Below are 19,333 nucleotides of genomic sequence, written 5' to 3'. Positions count from 1 at the left end.
GAGGTCTGGGAGGAAAATAACTGCGGATAACAGTGCTCGTCCCTGGGGGAGAAGGGGGAGAGATTAAATTATTTTTTAAGATGTGTAAATCGTTTTTTTTAAGATGCGGATATGGACAGCCCAAAAGGAGAACACAGATGGGTGGGGAGCAGGACAGACCTCCTGTGCCTTCACCTGTGACCCTCTCTCCTAGCCCAGAGTCCAGGCACTCCTCCAGCCCCTGGAGAGAGCATGAGCTTCTCTGTTATCTTTTTGGGCCCCTTGGGCTGTTATAGGTAAAGGGAATGGCTATTGAGCCAGGCTCTGGAGTTGGACAAGCCCTGGGCTAATCCCAGCTCTGCCCCCTCCAGCCGTGTGACTTTGGGCAAGGTACTTCTGGGCCTCAGTTTGTGCATCCATGAAACTGAGGCCCAGAAGATAAGTCAGAGAGCTGTTGTGAGAACTGATGGGGGGACAGGTGGGAGGAGCTGAAGGCAGGGCCTGGCATAGGTGAGCGCTTGGTCACTAACCCTCCATATCCTCCCCGCAATCAGGGCCGGCCATGATGGTGGCTCTGGATGGGCATATGTAGGACCTGGACATTCTCCGCCCACGTTGCCCCTGGATTAGAGGAGCACCAGGGGGCTTGCTCCAAGGATGCTTGGCAAAGGCAGCCAGGGGCACCTCAGGCTGAACTGTCAGACATGTGAAAAGATACCGACATCACAGTCAAGCCCTTGACATGTTATCTCTTATCCAATGTTCCCCTCAATCCTCAAAAGGGCCGTGGGAGCCAGGGAGGATCCAGCTGCCCTGCTGGCGGATCCCCCACATCTGCCACTTCGGAGTTCTTGCTCTGCGGACCTGTCACTTTAAAAAGTATCTTGAAAATATCTGACAATATCTTTCTAGTCTGTATTATTTTAAAGCCAAAGCATCTTGTGCTTTCCCATTCCTATGTTCCAGGAATTAACATCTTAAACCATCTAAGACAGATAGCCAACCCAACCAGTTCCATCCCATTTCATAGACAGGAAAACCGAGGCCCACAGTGGGAGCTGTCCTGCCCAAGATCACAGAGCATGCTTCCTCCAAACCACAACCCTCCCCTTCCAGAGAAATAAATCAATGTTGACCTCACCTTCAGTGAGTAGGGGGTCTTTCTTTTTTACACTGAGTTTTATTTTATTGGCAGTTTTCCCCACAAACACATCCCATTTTTCTCCTTCCTGCTTGCTTCTCCCAACCCATCCCTCACTCCTAGTGCTATTGAAGGGCAAACCATCCCTGAAAGATGCAGAAGATCCTGAAGGCCGTTTAATGGAGGCTGGACTGCAGAGTCCTGGCCAGCACCAAGCTGGGTCAAATATGTCCACTTTGAAGCCCCCTCGGGATTGTGGCAGGAAGGGGTGAGAGGAAGGGCCTTTAGTCAATTAAAAGTTCTGTTTTACTGAAAGTTAGTATGAAAATCTCATATTGCTTTTATCATTTGAAAACAATGTTTTACAATCCAGCACAATGCTTGGCACGGTAGCTTCAATAAACTAGCTACGATCTCATAGCAGACAGTACTACACGCACCCCTGCCCCTATCTGGGCTGAGGATAAAGGGGGAGAATGGGTGCAAAGCATCCCAACCCCAAGGGGCATGAGGGCTCCCAGTCCTCCAGAGAGAGCATGTCCCACCTCCTGAACAGAATAGAGACTGGGGGAGGGGAAGGGGGGCAGGAGAGACCACCAGAGAGTGACTTGGTCAGCTGTGAGCCCAAGTCACCCATAAAGATGATCGGTGCTCCCTATCAGTTCACCCACTCACTCACTGACTCATTCATCTAGGAATTCATCCAGTCACTAACCAATCATTTGTTCACTATTCACTCATTCACTTGTCCACCCATTCATTTATTCCCTCAACAGTTTACACACTTACTCATTCACCTACCAAATCCTTTTTAAACACAAGGACCCAGAAGCCCAAGTCAAGGCCATCTGCGAATGAGAGTGGCGTCCTGGAAGCCCACCAGGCTGACTGCATCCTATATAAAGAAACCCTCCCCCTGGGCAAGTAAAGCAAGGCCAGTTTTGCCAACTCTCAACAGGGCTGCTCTGGGGACTGGAGATTTGAGTTACTCCCCGTTGCCCCAGGAGACAGACCCAGAACCAATGCACCTAAATTACGGGAGGCAGACGGCAGCTTCACAGAAAGAAGAACACGTGAAATTCAAACTGAAAATGCACAGGTGTACCACAGAGGTCGTGAGCTCCCTGAGACAGAAAGTGTGTGAGTCCAGGCTGGATGCAGATAAGGATGCCATAAACACACTCCAAGAAGTCTGAAGGAAGTGGCCTCCAAGGTTTCTCTTCAACATGGGATTTTCAGGATCCTGAGAAGTTCAAAGGCAAAAAGAGTAGAGTCCTCCCAACATGCGTGCCAGGCCCCTAGCTGGTCCCTCTCTCCCTGAGGGGACAGGGCACCTGCAGAGATGTCCCAGGCACTGAGAACACATGCTCTGCTCACGGCTCCCCAGAGAACCCAGCGCTCTCTGCAGCCTCCATCCCAGGCGACAGGAGCCTGCCCCCTCTTTCCATCCCCCTGCCCTGGGAGCCTGCGCTCCTCCCTTACCCTCTCCCTGGGGACTCTCTGGAGCTGGTGATTGTCTTTCCCCTCCCCAAGTTCAGACCTGCAGCCCCATGGGGCTAGGGACAAAGCAATATCTCAGGTTCAGGAACCAGAAATATGCTATATGTTGCTGGTGGCCATGAGGTCCTGCAGCCCCCCAGGCCAAGGGGGTACACCCAGCCAGGATGTGACAGCCACTACCATCCCAGCTCCCTTATCCAGCCATGCCCTGCTCCCTAACCAAGCCCAGATGGCCATCACTCTGTCTCAGGCAGGTAAAATTCAGTGCAACAGGAGTTAGGTGGACAGTATGTTTTATTTAATTAGGATCAACAGAAGAGATAAACCTCACAGCAGGATAGGGAATGACAACGCCGCAAAAAATAATTCATGCCCAGGTAACGAAAGGGCAAATTTCAATTTCAGAAAAAAACCGGGGAAGAATAAGGTACCTGGCACCTCCAAGGAGAACAGTATAAGCATCTGCAGCACCCAGACCTGCGGGCCAGAGGTGGTGGGCAAGCTGCGACTGGAAATCAAGGCAACGAAGTGGCCATTTCACAACAGCTGTCCCTCCCCTTCCCCATCCCAGACAAACCAGCCTGAAGTGTGCAGGGCTGGGTAAGTCAGAGGGGCTATCTGGGTCCTGGCAGGGCAACCTCACACCTGCCAGTCTCAGTCTCCAGAGGAACGGTGCCCCCAAGGAGAGAGAACAAGTGTTCTCATCCTGAGAGTGGCCACCAGATCACTCAACAGCTCCTAAGCACCCCTCCTGCCCAGCCCCCAGCCCACCAGCCCTGATGGAGCCCTAATCTGCCCTGCCCGGGCTTCGGGCACTCCAGTCTCCCCTCTCTCACCAGAGCAAGGAAAAAAGCATCACCAGCTCTCCAAGTCACTTCATCTTCGGAGCCCCTGTTTCTCATCTCTCCCTGGAAAATGGAGGCCTTGCACTGGATGGCCTCCTCCGAGGATGATGGGTTAAGACCACGCCCAACCCACCACCACCTGGGCGTTGGCTAAAAATGAAAGCTCACGGTGGTGACGGTTGCACAACTATGCGAACTTACTCAATGCCACTGAACCGGACACTTAAAAATGGTTAAGATCGTAAATTTTACATTATGTATACCTTACCTCAATTTTTTTAAAGGGGAAAAAAATGAGTTCTGAACCCCTCCCCAGACCAGCTGGGTGAGTATCTCTAGGATCTGGACCCAGGAATCTGCAATTTTAACCAGCTTTACTCCAGGTGAAGGTAACGAACCCAGTGCCGAGGATCCTCTAACCTGTAGGAATCCACTCTCTTCCCAAACCAAGGTTCCCTCACCTTTTCCAGCATAAAGCCTTGAATCATCTCAATAAATATCTCTTGCACGAATGAGTATTCAAGTTAACGAAATCTCCAGGTTTCATAGCCCCAGGAAATATTTTTATTTACCATGCTCTCCCTCCAAAACGAATGCTCCCGCCACCTCAGACAGCACAACTGGTACAGCCGATGCTCTCATCTCCCAACCCCGGCCTCAGGTAGCGTCAGCCCAACACCCCCATTAGCTGCGAGAGGGAAATTACTGTTAAATTAGTGAGCCCATCTACAGAGCCCCATTTTATATCCCAATTCAGAAGATGGCACGAACATCTGCTTTCACTTCAAGACATTAATTTTCAATTATTGGAGAAAAACAAAATTAGTCCTGACAAATTGCTGGCGAACACGGGCTCTTGTCTGGCAGTTCATAAGAACAACTTTGGGGGCCCACAATTAGTGTCCTCGGCCGGAGTTTCCTGAAGCGTCCTTGTCATCTGGAGTCAGTGGCAGCAGTCTCCTTGCCCCGAGTTCTGTCCGCTCTCAGGTGCCTCTTCGGCAGCCAGGTTCAGAGAACTAAGGAATTTCTGGTTTTCTCTTCCTGGAGAAGGCAGGGATGGAGGGGGAGGGGCATAAATAAAAACATCCACCCTGACCATTTTCAGTTTTGGACATTTCAAGCTTGCCTCCCCTTAGGCAGCAGGATTTCACACACTTAAGACAGGAATGAAAATCACTCCTGAGTTCAAGGGCACCCAGTAAAGGTACCTTGGAGAGCCTTATAATTTCGCATTGGCCGTCTGCAGTGGGAGAAGGGTGGGTTACAAGGTCCTCTTACAAGACTCTTCTATCCCTACCATGATGTCATCCAGGATTCTAAGTCTAAAACTCACCAGGTCTGGCCTCTGAGATCAGAATACTTACAAATCTTCTGCAGCAAAGAACTATTTGCTGGGGGTACCATCAACCCAGGAACTTGGTTCAGCCCGGGGTCAGGAAAAAAAAGAAAGAAAACCTGGAATTTGCCAACCTTAAGGACCCCAAATCCAGAGCAACCCACTTGATAAGAGATTATCAACACCGTAATCTCATTTGATGGGTTTTTTATGTGTCTTGGCTGCTGTAGTCACTATATCAATAAGAAGCCACTGAAATGTGAATGAGCAGAAAAATTCAGAGATAATGATGTAGCAGTCTTTGAATCTGACTTGCCACGACTGAAACCAGAGTGTGTTTGCCTAGCTAACACGTTCCGACTCTTAGGGGGCAGAGGGGGTGGTCACCAGAGGGAAGCAGGTCAAAAAGAGAGAGAAAGAAAACAAAACAACAACAACAACAAAGGAAAATTATATCTTTAAGAAGAGAATGAAAAGACATTGCTAGTTCCACAAAGTCAACTTGTAACTGAGCTCTGACATTGTGTAATTGACTTTGCAAGTAGAACAACAGCAATGTAACAAAGAAAATGTCAGTGTTTTCACAGCACTAATCTATAACACTGGGAGGCCCTCCCGCTGTCAGCCAGGGCTGACAATACAATAGCTTTCAAAGGGATATTACCATCATGCTTTTATTCCTGACAGCAATCAAGACAAAGAGAATCCTTTTCACAAGACATTAAAAATCAAACCTTTGTAAAAGAAGATAGGTAAAACAGCGTTCTCCTTAAAGACAGCCACACCGAGCAATCAGCTAATTGGCGCTCCTTGAAAGAGGTAAAGTATTTTTATTTACTGAGTGTACAACCCCAATCGTTGGCTGCCACTGATCCCCGGCAGGTAAGCGATGTATCAAAAGTTTCCGCCAGCATTTCCCCCGCTCCACTCCACCCTACCTCTCCCACAGTCAGAGGGAGCTGACGGCGCCGAAAACTTCAATCGGGATATAACCAATCCAGGCTTAATTAGTCCATTTTGGGTGCAAAACTACTCTGATTACCGACTAACATGCAGGAATTTGCAGAAACTGTCAAATTCACTAACCAAGGTGTATCAAGGTCTTCCCCAGCTACCCACAGTAACGGGGAGCCCACAAACAGTTTTCAAGGCATTCTGTTGTAATTACCCTGGACCCTCAGATAAGAAAGGAACCCTGATATCTATTGCAAACATTTTTGAGACGTGAAGATAATATTCTTTGCAAATACCAGTGTACCATGGACGATGTCCAGGAAAGGTAAGTCCATTTTAACCTCGGGCAAACGAAGAGTTAACTAAACCCACCCATCCACCTCCGTTAAAAAAAAAAAAGATAGGACCAACAGGAAAGCTAGCCTTCCTCTGCTTGCTTACCAGCAAGACAGTTTTAGATGCCTGCATGTCAAAAGTTAGTGACGCTTACAGAAACCTGCAGGTCCAGGAGCAGGGAGTTAAGAGGTGCTAACGTTTGCAACCTACCCTCTCTCCAAGCCACTGAAGTCACATAGCCCACCAGCTGCCAAGGGGTCCAAGATACCATGTCCCCACACCTCTTCAGGGCTTGACAGAGCCACTGTGGTCTAGGTGACCCCAGGCCTCTAGGAGGGGGAGAGAGAACTAACTCCATTTCTGGCAAGAGGTCCCTCTGGAACTCGGAGCCAAGGTGTTTTGTGACTTTTCCCTCTGGTACCTAACAGACCATCTGCCGAAAATACGCAAGTGAGTCCCGTCACTCAAAGACAGAAATGTTACTCTATACACATCTGCAGAAGAGGATGTTTTTACTTTTCAGACAGAACTGGACACCGTTGTTTATTTTTAAACAGTATCTGAAAAACAGGTGCTGTTCATTTTACTGCAAAATGGGCTGAAATTTTAAAAGAAGAGGGAACTGGCCCCAACACTGCCTTGAAAAATCCATTCTCCTACCACCACCTCCTAAATCAGCCTTGTTCCAAGAGCCAGGCGGCCCGTCTCCATTGGTGGCAGGTTTCTTTCGTTTACACATCCAAATGAACAGTTAAGAGAAATCAATGCATCTAATTGCCAGACTATTAAATCCTACATCAGGGGAAGAATTCCACAGCCACCAGCTTAAGAGTTGGCTACCGATATAGCAATTATTGCAACTTTCTATTAGACTGAACCAGACCTGCAGTTTTAGTCTCCAGCTAGGAACGCTGTATCAGATGCTGCACTCCACTTTCCTCCTCCTCCTCCTCCTGCTCCCCCTCCCCCCCTCCCCCTCCCCCTCCTCTGTTAACATGCTGTAGCAGGCCACAACAGTGCCAGGATGGTTCTACGCAATTACTTCATGACTGTAAAGTCACCAGCATTTTGCACCTTTCGTGCAATGCACACTCAGCACCTTTTGGCTAAACGTTTAGCAGGGTCCTCCTGTCCAAGACACATAGTTATCTTATTGCTTATTAAGTTTTTGCAAGGAAACAAGTGGAAGAATCTAAACAGTAATTACTAGACATAAAGGATGTTTTCTAGAGTGAGACAGGTCCTCCCAAAGCTGGGAGTTGGTGACTTAATTGAGGAAGGGGGGATTAAATGTTAGGATTAAATGTTAGCTGCCCCAATCCACATAGAAAGCTAAAGAACCTATACAGGATTTGTTTTGCCCTTCCTACAAGATCATGTACATTTAGCCAAACAAATCTGGACAATTTACACCTGTATGTGGTCTCAGCTGAATCAAGAAACCTGTAACCTCAGAATGCCTCTTTTTATTACAACTCAATTATTTCCATGGAAACACGAGCAGTGGCGAACTACACTGTTTCCAAGTCCCTAGACCACCAAATTTATAAGATGGACTTTGGAGGAGCTATGGGCTGGCAGGAGAGGAAGACAGAGAAGGAGAGGGGAGCACAGAAAAGTCACTGGGGGTAGTTTTGGAATGTTGTGGTTGGCGGGTCCATGGACACAGCCTGAGTGCTAATTAACATTAAGAAGTGTAATTAACAGGCAGTTGCTGGATGGAGGAAATCAACAGTATTACCAATTATTCAAAAGTTTTAAGCTGAGCCTGGGAAAAAGATGTATTAATTTTCCATATAAATGGAGAGGCTGTTTTGTGGATCTGAGGAGGCAGTGTGGGTAAAGGGAGTAGGTTAACAAACCACCTGATATCATCGGCCAAAATAACATCAGTGAGATGTGATGGGAACAACCCCGGAGAATGAGGCCGAGATTATCAAAGAGAACAAATCATCTCACAACAGCCACACCACACCACCAGGAAACAGAAAGGGAGAGGATGGTGTCGGGAGGCAGAAATCGGTCAGAAAATGTGACTTTTGTAACACTGATATTTTTTTTGGTGTGTGTGGTTCTTTTTTTTTAAAATCACAAGGCTTCTGACAACCAACGAGGCTATTCTCCCCGCTGCCCTACTGCCTAGCACCCTTCCCTATTTGTTGGGTGTCCTCCCTGGGAGCTGGGTTTTCCAGAGAAAGACAAACATCCAGAGGGGACAAGTGACCCCACTCCAGAAGGGAGGTTGTGTCTGTGAGTGGGAAGTGAGATGCCCCCACTAAGACCTGTCATGCCCTGCTTTCAAATCACACTTTCTAAGCATCCATTAGAAATTGTTACACTTCTGTCTTTCCTTCCTGCTCTGGGCTTTCACATTTGCTAGATCAATTACGAACTATACAGACAAGCAACTTTCACAGCATATAATGTGCGGACTGGGGAAGTCCACAATGCCTCTACGTTAGCCCTGACACACAGCAGTGGAGGCAAAATAAAATAAAATAAAATTTAAAAGGTACCACTGTTCCTTAAGAAGCATCTTTAAAGGTGAAGACCTTGTCATTTTAAACACTTGGTACGGAGCTGTCCACACTCAAGCACACACTTCTGAATATTGCTTGAGAAGGGGGGGGAAGGGAGGCAGTTCTTGAAAAGCAATAAATCCATCACCTGCTGTAACTCTTATCTATTCAAATTATCTTCTCTCTTAATTCCTCCCCCACAAGTGGGGGCATCTCCACCCTGTTCACCCCAGTAAACTGAATAAATGGCAAAATGGTGAGAGACAAGGGCTGGAGCTGCTTTTGGAAAATGCAAAGAATCACGAGAAGAAACAGAGGATCTCACACTCCAAGGGCCGAAAGGCGCTGTGTGGTTGATATTTATAACGCTTCTCAAAATGCCTACACTAGTCTTGTTCCCAGTTTGCTGTCTTCCCCCCATCAATTAGCTTGAATTCTCTGCTATACATGTACATATACACATTGAGAGAGAGAGAGACATTCATTAAAAATCATGTCCAAGTTCATTCCATGAAAGGTTGAAGACTGATTCTTGAGTCTTTCTCAGAGATACACAGAGTAGTTTTAGAATTAGGTTCCAGCAACTCTGAAACACCCACCCATCTGTTCCCGGCAAATTGCTCTACCTTTGCTTTCTGTGCCTCGCCTTCTAAAATAAAGAGGTATGGAGGCATGGGTTCAGGTTAGAGGTAGGTAAGCTCTGCATCTTCCTCTATGAAAAATCTGCTTCTATACGTAGATTTAACTCAAAATCAACTGCCCAAGTTAGATAAAACTGTTTTTCCAACCAGAGACTCCAATTGTACATTTTCCTCTGGGCCACCTTAAGTGGCCCTTGAAGGAGTGAGCAGTGAACCAGGGAAAGAGAAAAGAAATCAAATATTATTTCAAACCGAGAACCCTTCTATTCAGCAAAAGGACAAACATCTAGCGTTTTCCTATCCCCTTATTGAGGTCTCCATTTTGGTTTCAACCAGAACACCCTCTAGACCCTCCAGTTCTGTGGAATAGGTCAGTCTATCCAGGACCGGGATGCCTGCCAGGGTGAGGGGAACAAGACCAACTTATCTCAAGGAAAAAGAGGAAAGGGAGCAGGCAGGCTGCTGAGTTTGGACTGAGTTGGTCCGCTTCTAAGATGACAGGGAGAATCTCTGTTGAGCCGAGTGCCCGCGATCTCCTGGGACTTTGGAAGGAAAGCAATGGCGGGTGTCTCAAGACCCTCCTTGCCAGATGCAGTCCCAGCCATTCCAGCCAGGAGCAAGGCTGGCAGGAAGGGAGCAGGGGCCCCTGCGCCTTCCCGCGCAGGCCTCCAGGAAATGAACTTTTCAGAGCAGAACTGGGCTCGGGCCAGAGGTCATCAAGGGAATTGGGAGAGGACAAGGGCCTCGGGACTTTTGGCTCCAGAGACGTAGCGGCTCTCATCCTGTCCCTCCTCTGTCATCTCCCAGCGCGGGGGAGGGGGGAGGCCGGGCACCCACCCGGGGGGGACTGCAGTGGGGACAAAGCAGCAGACGAGGCCAGGAGAGGGCAGCGGGTGGGGAGAGAAGGACAGGGGAGGGGCTCAGTTGCCTTCATGCGGCATCTCCCCGGGGCCTCTGCTCTCCAGGGGCCCACTCAGGCCGCGGGCGCTCGGTAGAAATAGAATGCAAGGCAAGGACAAGAAGAGGGGGATGTGGGGCGGTGTGTCCTCACAAACGTGTGCACTCCGGGGACCCGAAACGGGAAGCCGGCCTAGGTGACGAGGGTGTGGGTGCCCGGGGTCGGGTCGCGGGAGCTCTCCGCGGAGGGGCGCGCAAGGCAGCCGCTGCGCTCCCCTGGGGACCCGCGTCCCGCCGGCGCTGCGCAGACAATGAACTCCTGACGGAGGCTCCCGGCCCGGTTGGCCTCGGTGGAGGAGGCAGGAAGTGTGGGGGCCCGTGCCGGGAGGGCGGCCTGGGCAGGGGGCGGGGAGGGGGCGCCCGGCGGCCAGGGCCGGGGCCCGAGGCGCGCGCAAGCAACGCCCGCCGCCCTCGGCGTCCCGGGGCGACAAGGCGTGGACCGAGGAAAGGCGGCAAGGCCCGGGGCCCAGCAAGAGCGGCCTCGGAGCTACCGGCCTCCTGGGCGCCCGTCCTCACCGCCTCTTCCTTCCTCCCGCCGCCCGCCCGCCGCCGCCGCCGCCGCCGAGATTCGCAATCCCCGCCAAGTCGGGCCCGCACCCCTTGATTGGCCACGTGGGCCCGGGGCCCGCAAAGAGGGAGCAGCGAGGGCCCCTCAGCGGCGCCCCCAGGCCCGGGTCCCCCGCGGGCGGCGGCGCCGGGCCCGGAGAGGGTCCGGGTGGGTACGGTGTCCGCGCTGTGCCCCCTCCACCTCCACTGCCTCCGCCTCCGGCTCGCGGCTTCCTCCTCCCCCTCCTCTTCCTCCTCCTCCGCCTCCGCCTCCTCCGCCTCCTCCTCCTCCTCCTCTCCGCTCGCTCGCTCGGGTCCCAGGCCGCCCGCCCGCTCGCCGGTCCCTCCTCCCTCGCTCCCTCCCTCCTCGCTCGCTCGCTCGCGCCTCCGCCGGGCCTCGCTCGCTCACCTTTCACCGAGCGCGGCTTCGCCTGCTTCCGCCTGGACATGTCCGGGGCTCCCGGCGCTTCGTCGCCCTCCGCAGCCGGCTCCCCCCGCCGCCCCCCGCCGCTCCGGGCTACCCTTCTCCCCCTTCTCCTCCTCCTGCCTCTCGGAAACTTTTTTTTTTGCAGCCGGGTCGGCAGCTGTGGGGAGCGGATCGCAGGTCCGGGGCGGCCTCCCTTGGGGGGGCGGCCCGGGCCGGCCGAGGCCGCTCCGGGGCGGGGGGAGGCCCGGGGGGCGCGCCGGGGCCCTGCCTGTTGCAATGCGGCAGCCGGGGGCTCTCGGTCCCAGCGGCGGTCCCAGCGGCGCGGGGAGTCCGGAGGCCACTCGACCGAGCCGAGTTATGCAAAAAAAAAAAAAAAAAAAAAAAAAAAGCCGCCCCCCTCCTCCTCCCCACCCCCCGCCGGCCCCCGGCCCCTGCGGCCCCCTCCCTCCCTCCCCCACCCCACCGCCACCCTCACCCTCCTCCTCCTTCTCCTCCTCCGCCCCTTGCCGGATTTTTGTGCAAAGTTTGCAGGCGTCCGGCTACGCCACCCGGTGCGGAGCTCACAATGAACCCATCTGAGGAGGGGGGACGGGGCTGGAGTCGAGGGGGTCTCGGGGGGGAGGAGACCGGGAGGCGGTCGGGAGTGCGGAAGCTCAGCACCCCTCGGAAAAAAAAAAAAGCTTTCAAATTACCCCCTGCCGCACAAAAAATAATAATAAATATTAATGGTTTTTAAATGCCCAAACGCCTGGTTTGGAAATTATGATGGATGGGGAAGGGTATCCCTCAACTCAGCCTACTTGGGGGGCTCGAAACGGCCGCAGCCGCTCGGAAGCCGCAGCTCGGGGCCCCTGGCTCACGCCCCCTTCTCTGGCTCTCGGCTCGGTCCGGCGCCGGCCCCCCGGAGGAGGAAGGGGCGCGCGGGGGCGCTCAGGCGGCGGCGGGCAGGCGCGCCCGTGCCCCGGGCATCGCTCAGCCCGTGCGCCGGGCCGCCGCTGCCTGCCCTCGGGCTACGGTGCTCAGCGCGCGGCGCGCAGCGGATCCCCAGGCCGGTGCCAATTCGCCGGCCCCGCTAGCTGCCTCCATGGGCCAGGGGCTCGGAGAGGGGGGAGGCGGCGGCCGCGGCGGCGGAGGAGGAGGACGAGCAGGCGGCGGCCGGGCTCCCGTCCTCCCGGGCAGCGGCGGCGGCGGCTGCGCCCCGGCTCCTCCGCGCTCCAGCCGGCGCCGGCCCGCCCGCCAGCCTCCCTTGCGCTCCTGTCTTCTTTGTGGTCGCTGGCTCTCCTCCTCCCGATCCGGCTGCTGGGGCTGCACTGCAGAGACACATAATAAAGCCAGGCTTGGCTGGAAATGTAGCCGGGTCCCAGCAGGAGGATGTGAGGAGCGGAGTCCCGGCGGGGGAGCGCTCTGATCCCGTGGGGCGCCCCGCACTGCTCCGGCTCGGATCAGACGGAGAGAGGGCCAACAGCACCGAGCGATGGACAGCGCTGGAAATACAGCTCCGGCCGCCCGCAAAACCCGGACCACGGCGGCAGGCACGGCGCGGGCGCGGGCACCGCACCCGCACGCGGGGCCCCGATTCCGGCGCTGACGGCCCCGGGGACGGGAGGAGGGAACAGACACAGGGGCCACGCGTACTGTCGAGCTCGCCAAGGTACATTTGCATCACAAACTGCAAAAAGTGAGGGGATTGGGGGGAGGGGGACAAACTGCGGTGAATTGCCCGGGCACTGCCACCTCCGCAAATTATGCCCCACACATATGCATATCCCTGAACCTGGGTTTTCCCTCTCGGATTCTGCCCAGCGGTCCGTGTTTGAAGACCATTCCTGCCCCACATCCAGAAACTCTTCCACGTCTGGGCTAAATCTGTTCGCCCCCAACACCTGAATCTGTGGGGTTCCCGCGCCTGGTTGCACGCTTCTTAGCTAAGACTATAAAAGAAACACCCTAGCCCCCAAATATTGCAGTAGCACCGCCTCCCCCCACGACTGACATATAAACCAGCTCCTACTTGACACAAAGTTTTGCCCCAGCCACCAGGGGGCGCCTCGGGTCCTTGCAGCGCTTGAACCAGTTGAGGCTTGGGTCTCGGAGCCGGCAGGCGAAGGGCTCAGACTTAGGACAACTCTTCCCCAGGCGGCTCCCCTAAACAGTTCCTTTGCCTCCCCATCCCCCACCAGCTGCAGGAGGCCAGGTCCAGAGTGGGGAAAAGGACCCGACATCGCCCGCCCACCCCTCCCTTCCCTGGGCAAGTGGCGCCACCTTGGGCCGGCTAGCCCCAGAGCTGGGAGAGCGGAGCGGGTGCGCGGCGCGGCGCTGGGGGTTATCAATCTCACGGATCGATAAGTTGCCACTTGGAGAGGGGAGGGCTGTGTCCCCTCGGAGACGAGTTACCCAGGGCAACCTTTCACGGAAAAACCTGCTGCCCGCCGAGAGACGCGCCGGGGCCAGCCGGGCAACGGCGCCCGCCCCAAGCAGGGCGCCTGCGCCCCGCCGTTTCCCAGCCCACCCGCCAGCCCGGCCCGCGCCCCCCTCGGCTAGCTTCGCGGTCCCACTCGGCCCTGCTCGCCTCTCCGGGCCTCCGAGTTCCGACCCCGTGCTGGGCTGATAGCAGAGGTAGATGCCACCTCCGCCCCCGGCCGCACCCCCCCACCACCACCCGCCGCGGCTGGGGAGCAGGGATAGGCCTTGAGGCAGGGTCCGGGGAGAAGACCAAGCTAGCGCTCTCAAGGCCGTCTCCGAAGTAGAGTCGGGAGACCAGCGAAACGCGACGCCGCCGAGGCATATACCCTGCCACCTGGAGACCAAGAGCGAGTATCCCTAGAGGAGCCAGGACTAGGACAGAGACTTCCTCTAACTGGGACTCAGGCCCTGAGAGCCGCCTCCTCCCCCCATTAGGGCCGCCACCCCCCGGGTCACCGCCCTCCCCAGCTCCCGCGTCCGAGAGGATCCAACGTCTCGGCCTTCCCGGAGGGAAATGGGAGCCGCCTCCCGCAGCTCAGGGATAGCCGGGGTGAGGATGAGAAGGGGTGCCAAGGGCCAAAGCGAGGGCAGAGGCCGCAAGGCACCTGGGAAGGAGCCAGGAAGGAGGGGCCGAATCAGCAGCTCCCCACCCCCGCCGGCGCCTGGGATCGCGGCCCGCGGAGAGAGGCTGACAGGCGGCAGATGGCACACGCTGGGGGAGGGGGGCGATTGGCCTCGGCTCCGGGGTGCCCCCGCCGCGGGCTGCCTCTCCTAGGGGGAGGGGACGGAGAACAGAGCCCGGCTCGCCCTCCCAGGCTGTCTGGGGGGCTGGAGACTGCGGATCGGGCCCAGCCGGGGAGCCGGGAGAGAGAGGGGGCGGACAAAAGGAGCACGGTGGGGAAGGGGTTGCTGGAGGATACGAGGGGTCACCGGGCCGGAGGGCTGGTTGGAGACCCGCAGCGCTGCCCTTTCTCCACCCTTAGGAACTGCGGAAGGCCCAGAGGCCAGAGGAGGGGGTAACAGGATGGGGGGGGCAGGCGATAGTCTATCCACAAGGGAACTAATCCACAAGGGCTGGGGGTCCGGGAGAAGGGCACAAAGTTTTTTGGACCCCGTCCCGAGTGTCGCCGTTGTACACGTTCGCGTCCCAACGCCCCCCTTCCCCCCGCCCCCCCCCCCCCACCAAAGACCTGGCTGCCGTCTCCCAGTTCTGTGGCAGTCAGGGTGCGGAGGGAGCTCGACCTCGTCCCTGCCTCGGCCCGGCCAGCTTTCTCAGAAGCTTGTTTCATTTTTAACTCCTTCCAGAAATATGCTGTTTTAAGGAAAATTCCAGAGCAGCAAAAATCCGGTAGCTCCTACTGAAAGGGTCTCAAGGGGCACTGGGTGAGGGCAGGGCTAGCTGCCTGCCACGTGGGCTTTGCTTGTCACCAGCCTGGCGACCTGAGACCAGAAAAAGGACATTTTCAGGTGATGCTTTGTATCCCACCTGCCTACTTCCGGCAGGGGATCCAAGAGTCTGGGTCCCTCCCGCCATGAGAGAGTCCCCCGGTGGCCTCTTCTTCCTCATCTGCAAAGGGGACAGCTGCTCCTGCCCTACCCAGAGGAGAGGCTGGAAAAACCCTTTGTAAATTGTAGAGAGCCACCATCATAAATGCAAGAGAAATTACAAGTTAATGTTTTTGAAAGCAAATAAGACCTTGCTCACATAAATGAGCATCTTCCTTTCGAGTCACAACTTCACGGGAGAGCAGGGCACCTCTCACATAAGGTGTTGCCTTTTCCCATCATATTCTGCTTGCTCCTAATGATGTATATCCCCAGACACACAGCAAGTGAGGTTCCTTTGAGTTTCAAAAAGAAGCAGGCATCATCCAGAGCTGTCCGGTGCTGTAGGTGGCAGATAACAAGGTAGGACAATGAAGTAAAGTGAGATAAGGTTCCTTTTGTGACCTCTAAACTAGTATCCCCGAAAAGTCTCGAGAGTTGTTCAAGAGGTGCTTTACAGGAAGTGACCAAATGACCGTCTTCTCCCCTGACACGTGCACACACACGCTTACTTTAAATGACACTTGAATATATACAATTTGGAATTTGTGATCTTTGTTTACCGTTTTAATAACTTGAGAGTCACACTCTCCACTGGGGAAATTTGCATCAGCTTATAAGAAACAGTCATTTCAGGGAGGGAAGATGAACCCCCAATTTCCCCCAGGAAATAAGTTCATTCCTTTGTTATTTGTTTATTCAACCTTCATTTATTCATTGTGTGCCTACTGTGTGCCCAAACTGAGGGGAAGACAATGAACAAGAAGGACCACAGTCCCTCCTTGCTGGGGCTTGTTCTCTGGTGGGGAGGCTGACTTTTAATAAATGGCCACATAAATAATTATTTAATTACCGTTTTGAACAATCCTGAGAAGGAAAAGTATAGTGTAAATGAGGCCAAACAACAGAGGGTCACAGTGGTGGTCTGGCTGAGCGCCTGAAGGAGAAGGAAAGAATCGGGGAATAGGACAAAGAACAGAGTTCCTGGCGAGGTGAACAGTGTGCGGAAAGGGCCTGAGGGGGAAAGGAGCTGGGTGATTCCGAGGGGAAGTTGTCACAGTTCCGAGCAAAGGGCCCAAGGAGGTCACCAGGCTTAGAAGCCAATCTGATCCATCTCCCAGTCCAGCCTCCCTCATTGCCTCACTGGAGAACCTCGGGAAGGGACTCTGTGAGTCCAATTTCTCATCTGCAAAATGGGAGCGCAGAGAACATGCATCTCACGGGGTTGTCCTGAGGATTCCACGTTAGTTAAGTGCTGCCGGTCTGGCCCAGAGCAAGGCCACGAGGCCTGACAGCCATTATCAGACCTTCACTTCCTTCCTTCCTGTCTCTCCCTTTCACCACCCTTCAAGGTCAAAAGTATTTCTAGAGGGAGATGCCAATCACACAATTGCAAATCCCCTCCTTGCACTGACAAGTCCCTCCTTCCCTGGGCTGCTGCTTTCTAGAAGTTTTCTAGCAGCTTTAGGTCTATTGAGAAGGCTCTGTGTTCGAGAGGACTTGATTTTTCCTTTTGCTCTTTTGCGTTTTTGGTTTATTGTAATGATCCATCTAGTGGTGGAATCCAGGTTTTCCTGGACACTCCTGTCCTGGGGGTACTCAGGAAGCAATGGCTGTGCCCTGTGGTTGAACCTGTCAGGAGATAACTGGCCACCACCCACCATCCAGGTCTTCCTGCCTCCACAGAGGTCTTTGCAGCATTGAGGATTCCTTTCCTATGGCTTGGTCTTGAAACTCCTGAGACTTCAGAACAGGGTAAGTCAAGATAGAAGAGGGTCCCTTTCTCTGCTCGTAGTTCTCAGCCTGGTGTTTTGGGGAGGGAAATCCCTACAGATGCTCCTGCAATTCCCCAAGGGTCCCATGACCGCAACTCAAAGAGGCCAGCGGCAGGCCCAGACATCTGCGTCCCTGGAGCTGTGGGAGTACAGTGCCAAAAACAATAAGTCGGGTGTGGGAACCTCCTTGTCTTCTCCAGTTTCTGTTCAGCTGGGAAAGCCATTTCTATTTTATCATCATTATTATAATTATTTAATTCTTCAAGCATCAGCAGTCTTTGCAGGGAACACCCACAAGGCAGCAAAGAAACCAACTTGGCAGGAGGGTCCCGGGGGACTCACACCCTCAGAAAGCTTGAAACTCCTGACCTGGCCCTGAGGCCTCCACCCAGACCACCTCCGGGTGCCCCAGGGTGCGGCACACACAGACCTGGGGTCACTCTTAAAATGCTTCTTTTACAATGTTTGAAAGAAAAAAGGAAGCCAGTGTATAATGAATGTGATAGATGCCCAGTTTTCTAAGCTTGAACTAGGAATGGTCATATCAGGCAGGGGCACATTTCGGAACTGGTCACAAGGCCTTTGGCCATCGGTAGCTCCAATGGCCACCAATGTTTTGCTAATTAGCAAACAGGATATCCAAAAAAAGTGATAGATTTAGAAATGGGCACTCACTGGTGTAATTAAAGGCATTTAAGGTACAGTTGAGCAAAATGATCTAGAGACACTCCCCACCTTGCCTGCACAGGGAGTGTAAATTTGGTGAGGGTGGGGTAACCTGTCCCTTAGGGCAAGCCCCTTCCCACCACCACCCCCAGGCTCTGTCCCTTCAGGGTCCTGTGTCCAGCCATCAGGTATGATTTCTGACTGCATGGTGCCCAGCAGAGGACACAGAATCCTGCCTGGCAATGTGATGGGGCTTGTCTGGAGTGTATCTCTCACATGGGAAGTGGTCAGATACCCTTAAAGGACAGAATGCCGGAGCTTCGTTGACCTGACAAAACTGGTTGTAGGACCTGTTTTGTCCTTGGGGTGATCCTGCTTTCACAACTTTCAGTGTGAGGCAGAATTTGGCCAGAGACTTGCCTTCACCATCGCCTGGTAGAGAGCTTAGGCGGGAATAGCAAACACTTACCCACCTCCAACCTCTTTTGTGACCACAATTATTTACCAAAAAGACCTAAGAGTGTGCAGGACCAAACTCACTAAGATAATTTTGCAAAAAAAAAAAAGTGATATTAGGTTGTTACCTGTGCACATACCCTTTCCCCTCCCATTCCCCCACCATCATGAACAGAAGCTACAAGGCCTAAGAGAAACGCCATGAAGATTTATTTCAGAAGAGCATGGCATGTGGGGTCCCTGTGCTGGCACATACAGTCGAGGACCCAATGCCCACAGGCAGGTAAGCGGGAAGTGAGGTCATCTGGGCTAAGCCTGCCCTGCTCCCCATTACATCTCTGGTGCCCTGCAGATGCTCAGAACTTAGTCAGGGCATCGGGAGAAAAACTGTCAATCTGTGCCGCATACAGAGGAGGTGCCCACTACACCTCTGTGCAATCAGCCATTTTCACATGGTTCATATGGTGGACAACAGAGGCCAACTGGTAAAAACCTTTGCCTACCCAGCTAGGTCGAAAGCTATTTCAGGGCAAAGCCCCAGGTTTTGACAAGTATCCCCTTCACGCCACAGTGCCCACTTCATGCCCAGTGAATGGTGGTGACTGGAGAAGCAAGCTGACCCAAGAAGCCAGAGGCAGACTCTAGACAGACTGGGCCACCGCAGAACACAGAGGCCAGTCTCAGGGAAAAGGGCTCAGCCTCTCAAGCCAGACAGGCCTTGATTTGAATCCCAGGGCAAAGCAACCTCATTTATAAAATGAGGAGAATAATGCCAATGGCATAGGCGGTTGGGAGCCATAGGGTAATCTCGCCGTTGACTTGCCTCAGTCATGTGTGTAGGGCATGAAATGAGCAATGCTGTCACACGCCTGACACACAGCACTTGGGACACAGTAGATGCTTGATAAATGCTATGTTTTGATTGTGGTCCTTCAGTGAGTGGTATGGCTGTGACCCTGCTGAGGGGTGGGATGACGGGGAGGAGAGCCCATTGGCAAGGCCCAGCGAAGGCAAGAAAAGAGAGCTGGTCAGGCAGCTTCCCTGAGAGGGGCTCTCTCTTATCTGCCAGTTCCCTGGATTCGTTACCAGGTCCTTCCATACTGTACGTGCTTAATAAACGTCAGCTATTGTTAATATTCATAGGCAAAGCACACACAACAGCCACTCAATAAGTTTAGGTTCTCTGAGTGGCCTCAGACGAACCCTCTGTCTGCCTCAGTCTCCCCATTTGTGAAATCTCTCTGGTT

The 19,333-nt window shown here is 53.7% G+C and overlaps 1 protein-coding gene across 1 annotated transcript in view; it reads right to left on the bottom strand.

The window, feature by feature from the left end:
* ZNF423 (zinc finger protein 423) overlaps nt 1–11,527 on the bottom strand; it is a 322,294-nt gene extending 310,767 nt beyond the window's left edge. Inside the window, exon 1 of the mRNA XM_057535109.1 lies at nt 11,164–11,527. Coding sequence (XP_057391092.1) covers nt 11,164–11,203 — 40 coding nt within the window. The 5' untranslated portion in view covers nt 11,204–11,527. The remainder of the gene's footprint in view (nt 1–11,163) is intronic.
* Between the last annotated feature and the right edge of the window lie 7,806 nt (nt 11,528–19,333).

This window comes from Balaenoptera acutorostrata, chromosome 19, assembly GCF_949987535.1.
Source record: "Balaenoptera acutorostrata chromosome 19, mBalAcu1.1, whole genome shotgun sequence".
Lineage (NCBI taxonomy): Eukaryota > Metazoa > Chordata > Mammalia > Artiodactyla > Balaenopteridae > Balaenoptera > Balaenoptera acutorostrata.
This window is presented reverse-complemented; position numbering and strand designations above follow the sequence as displayed.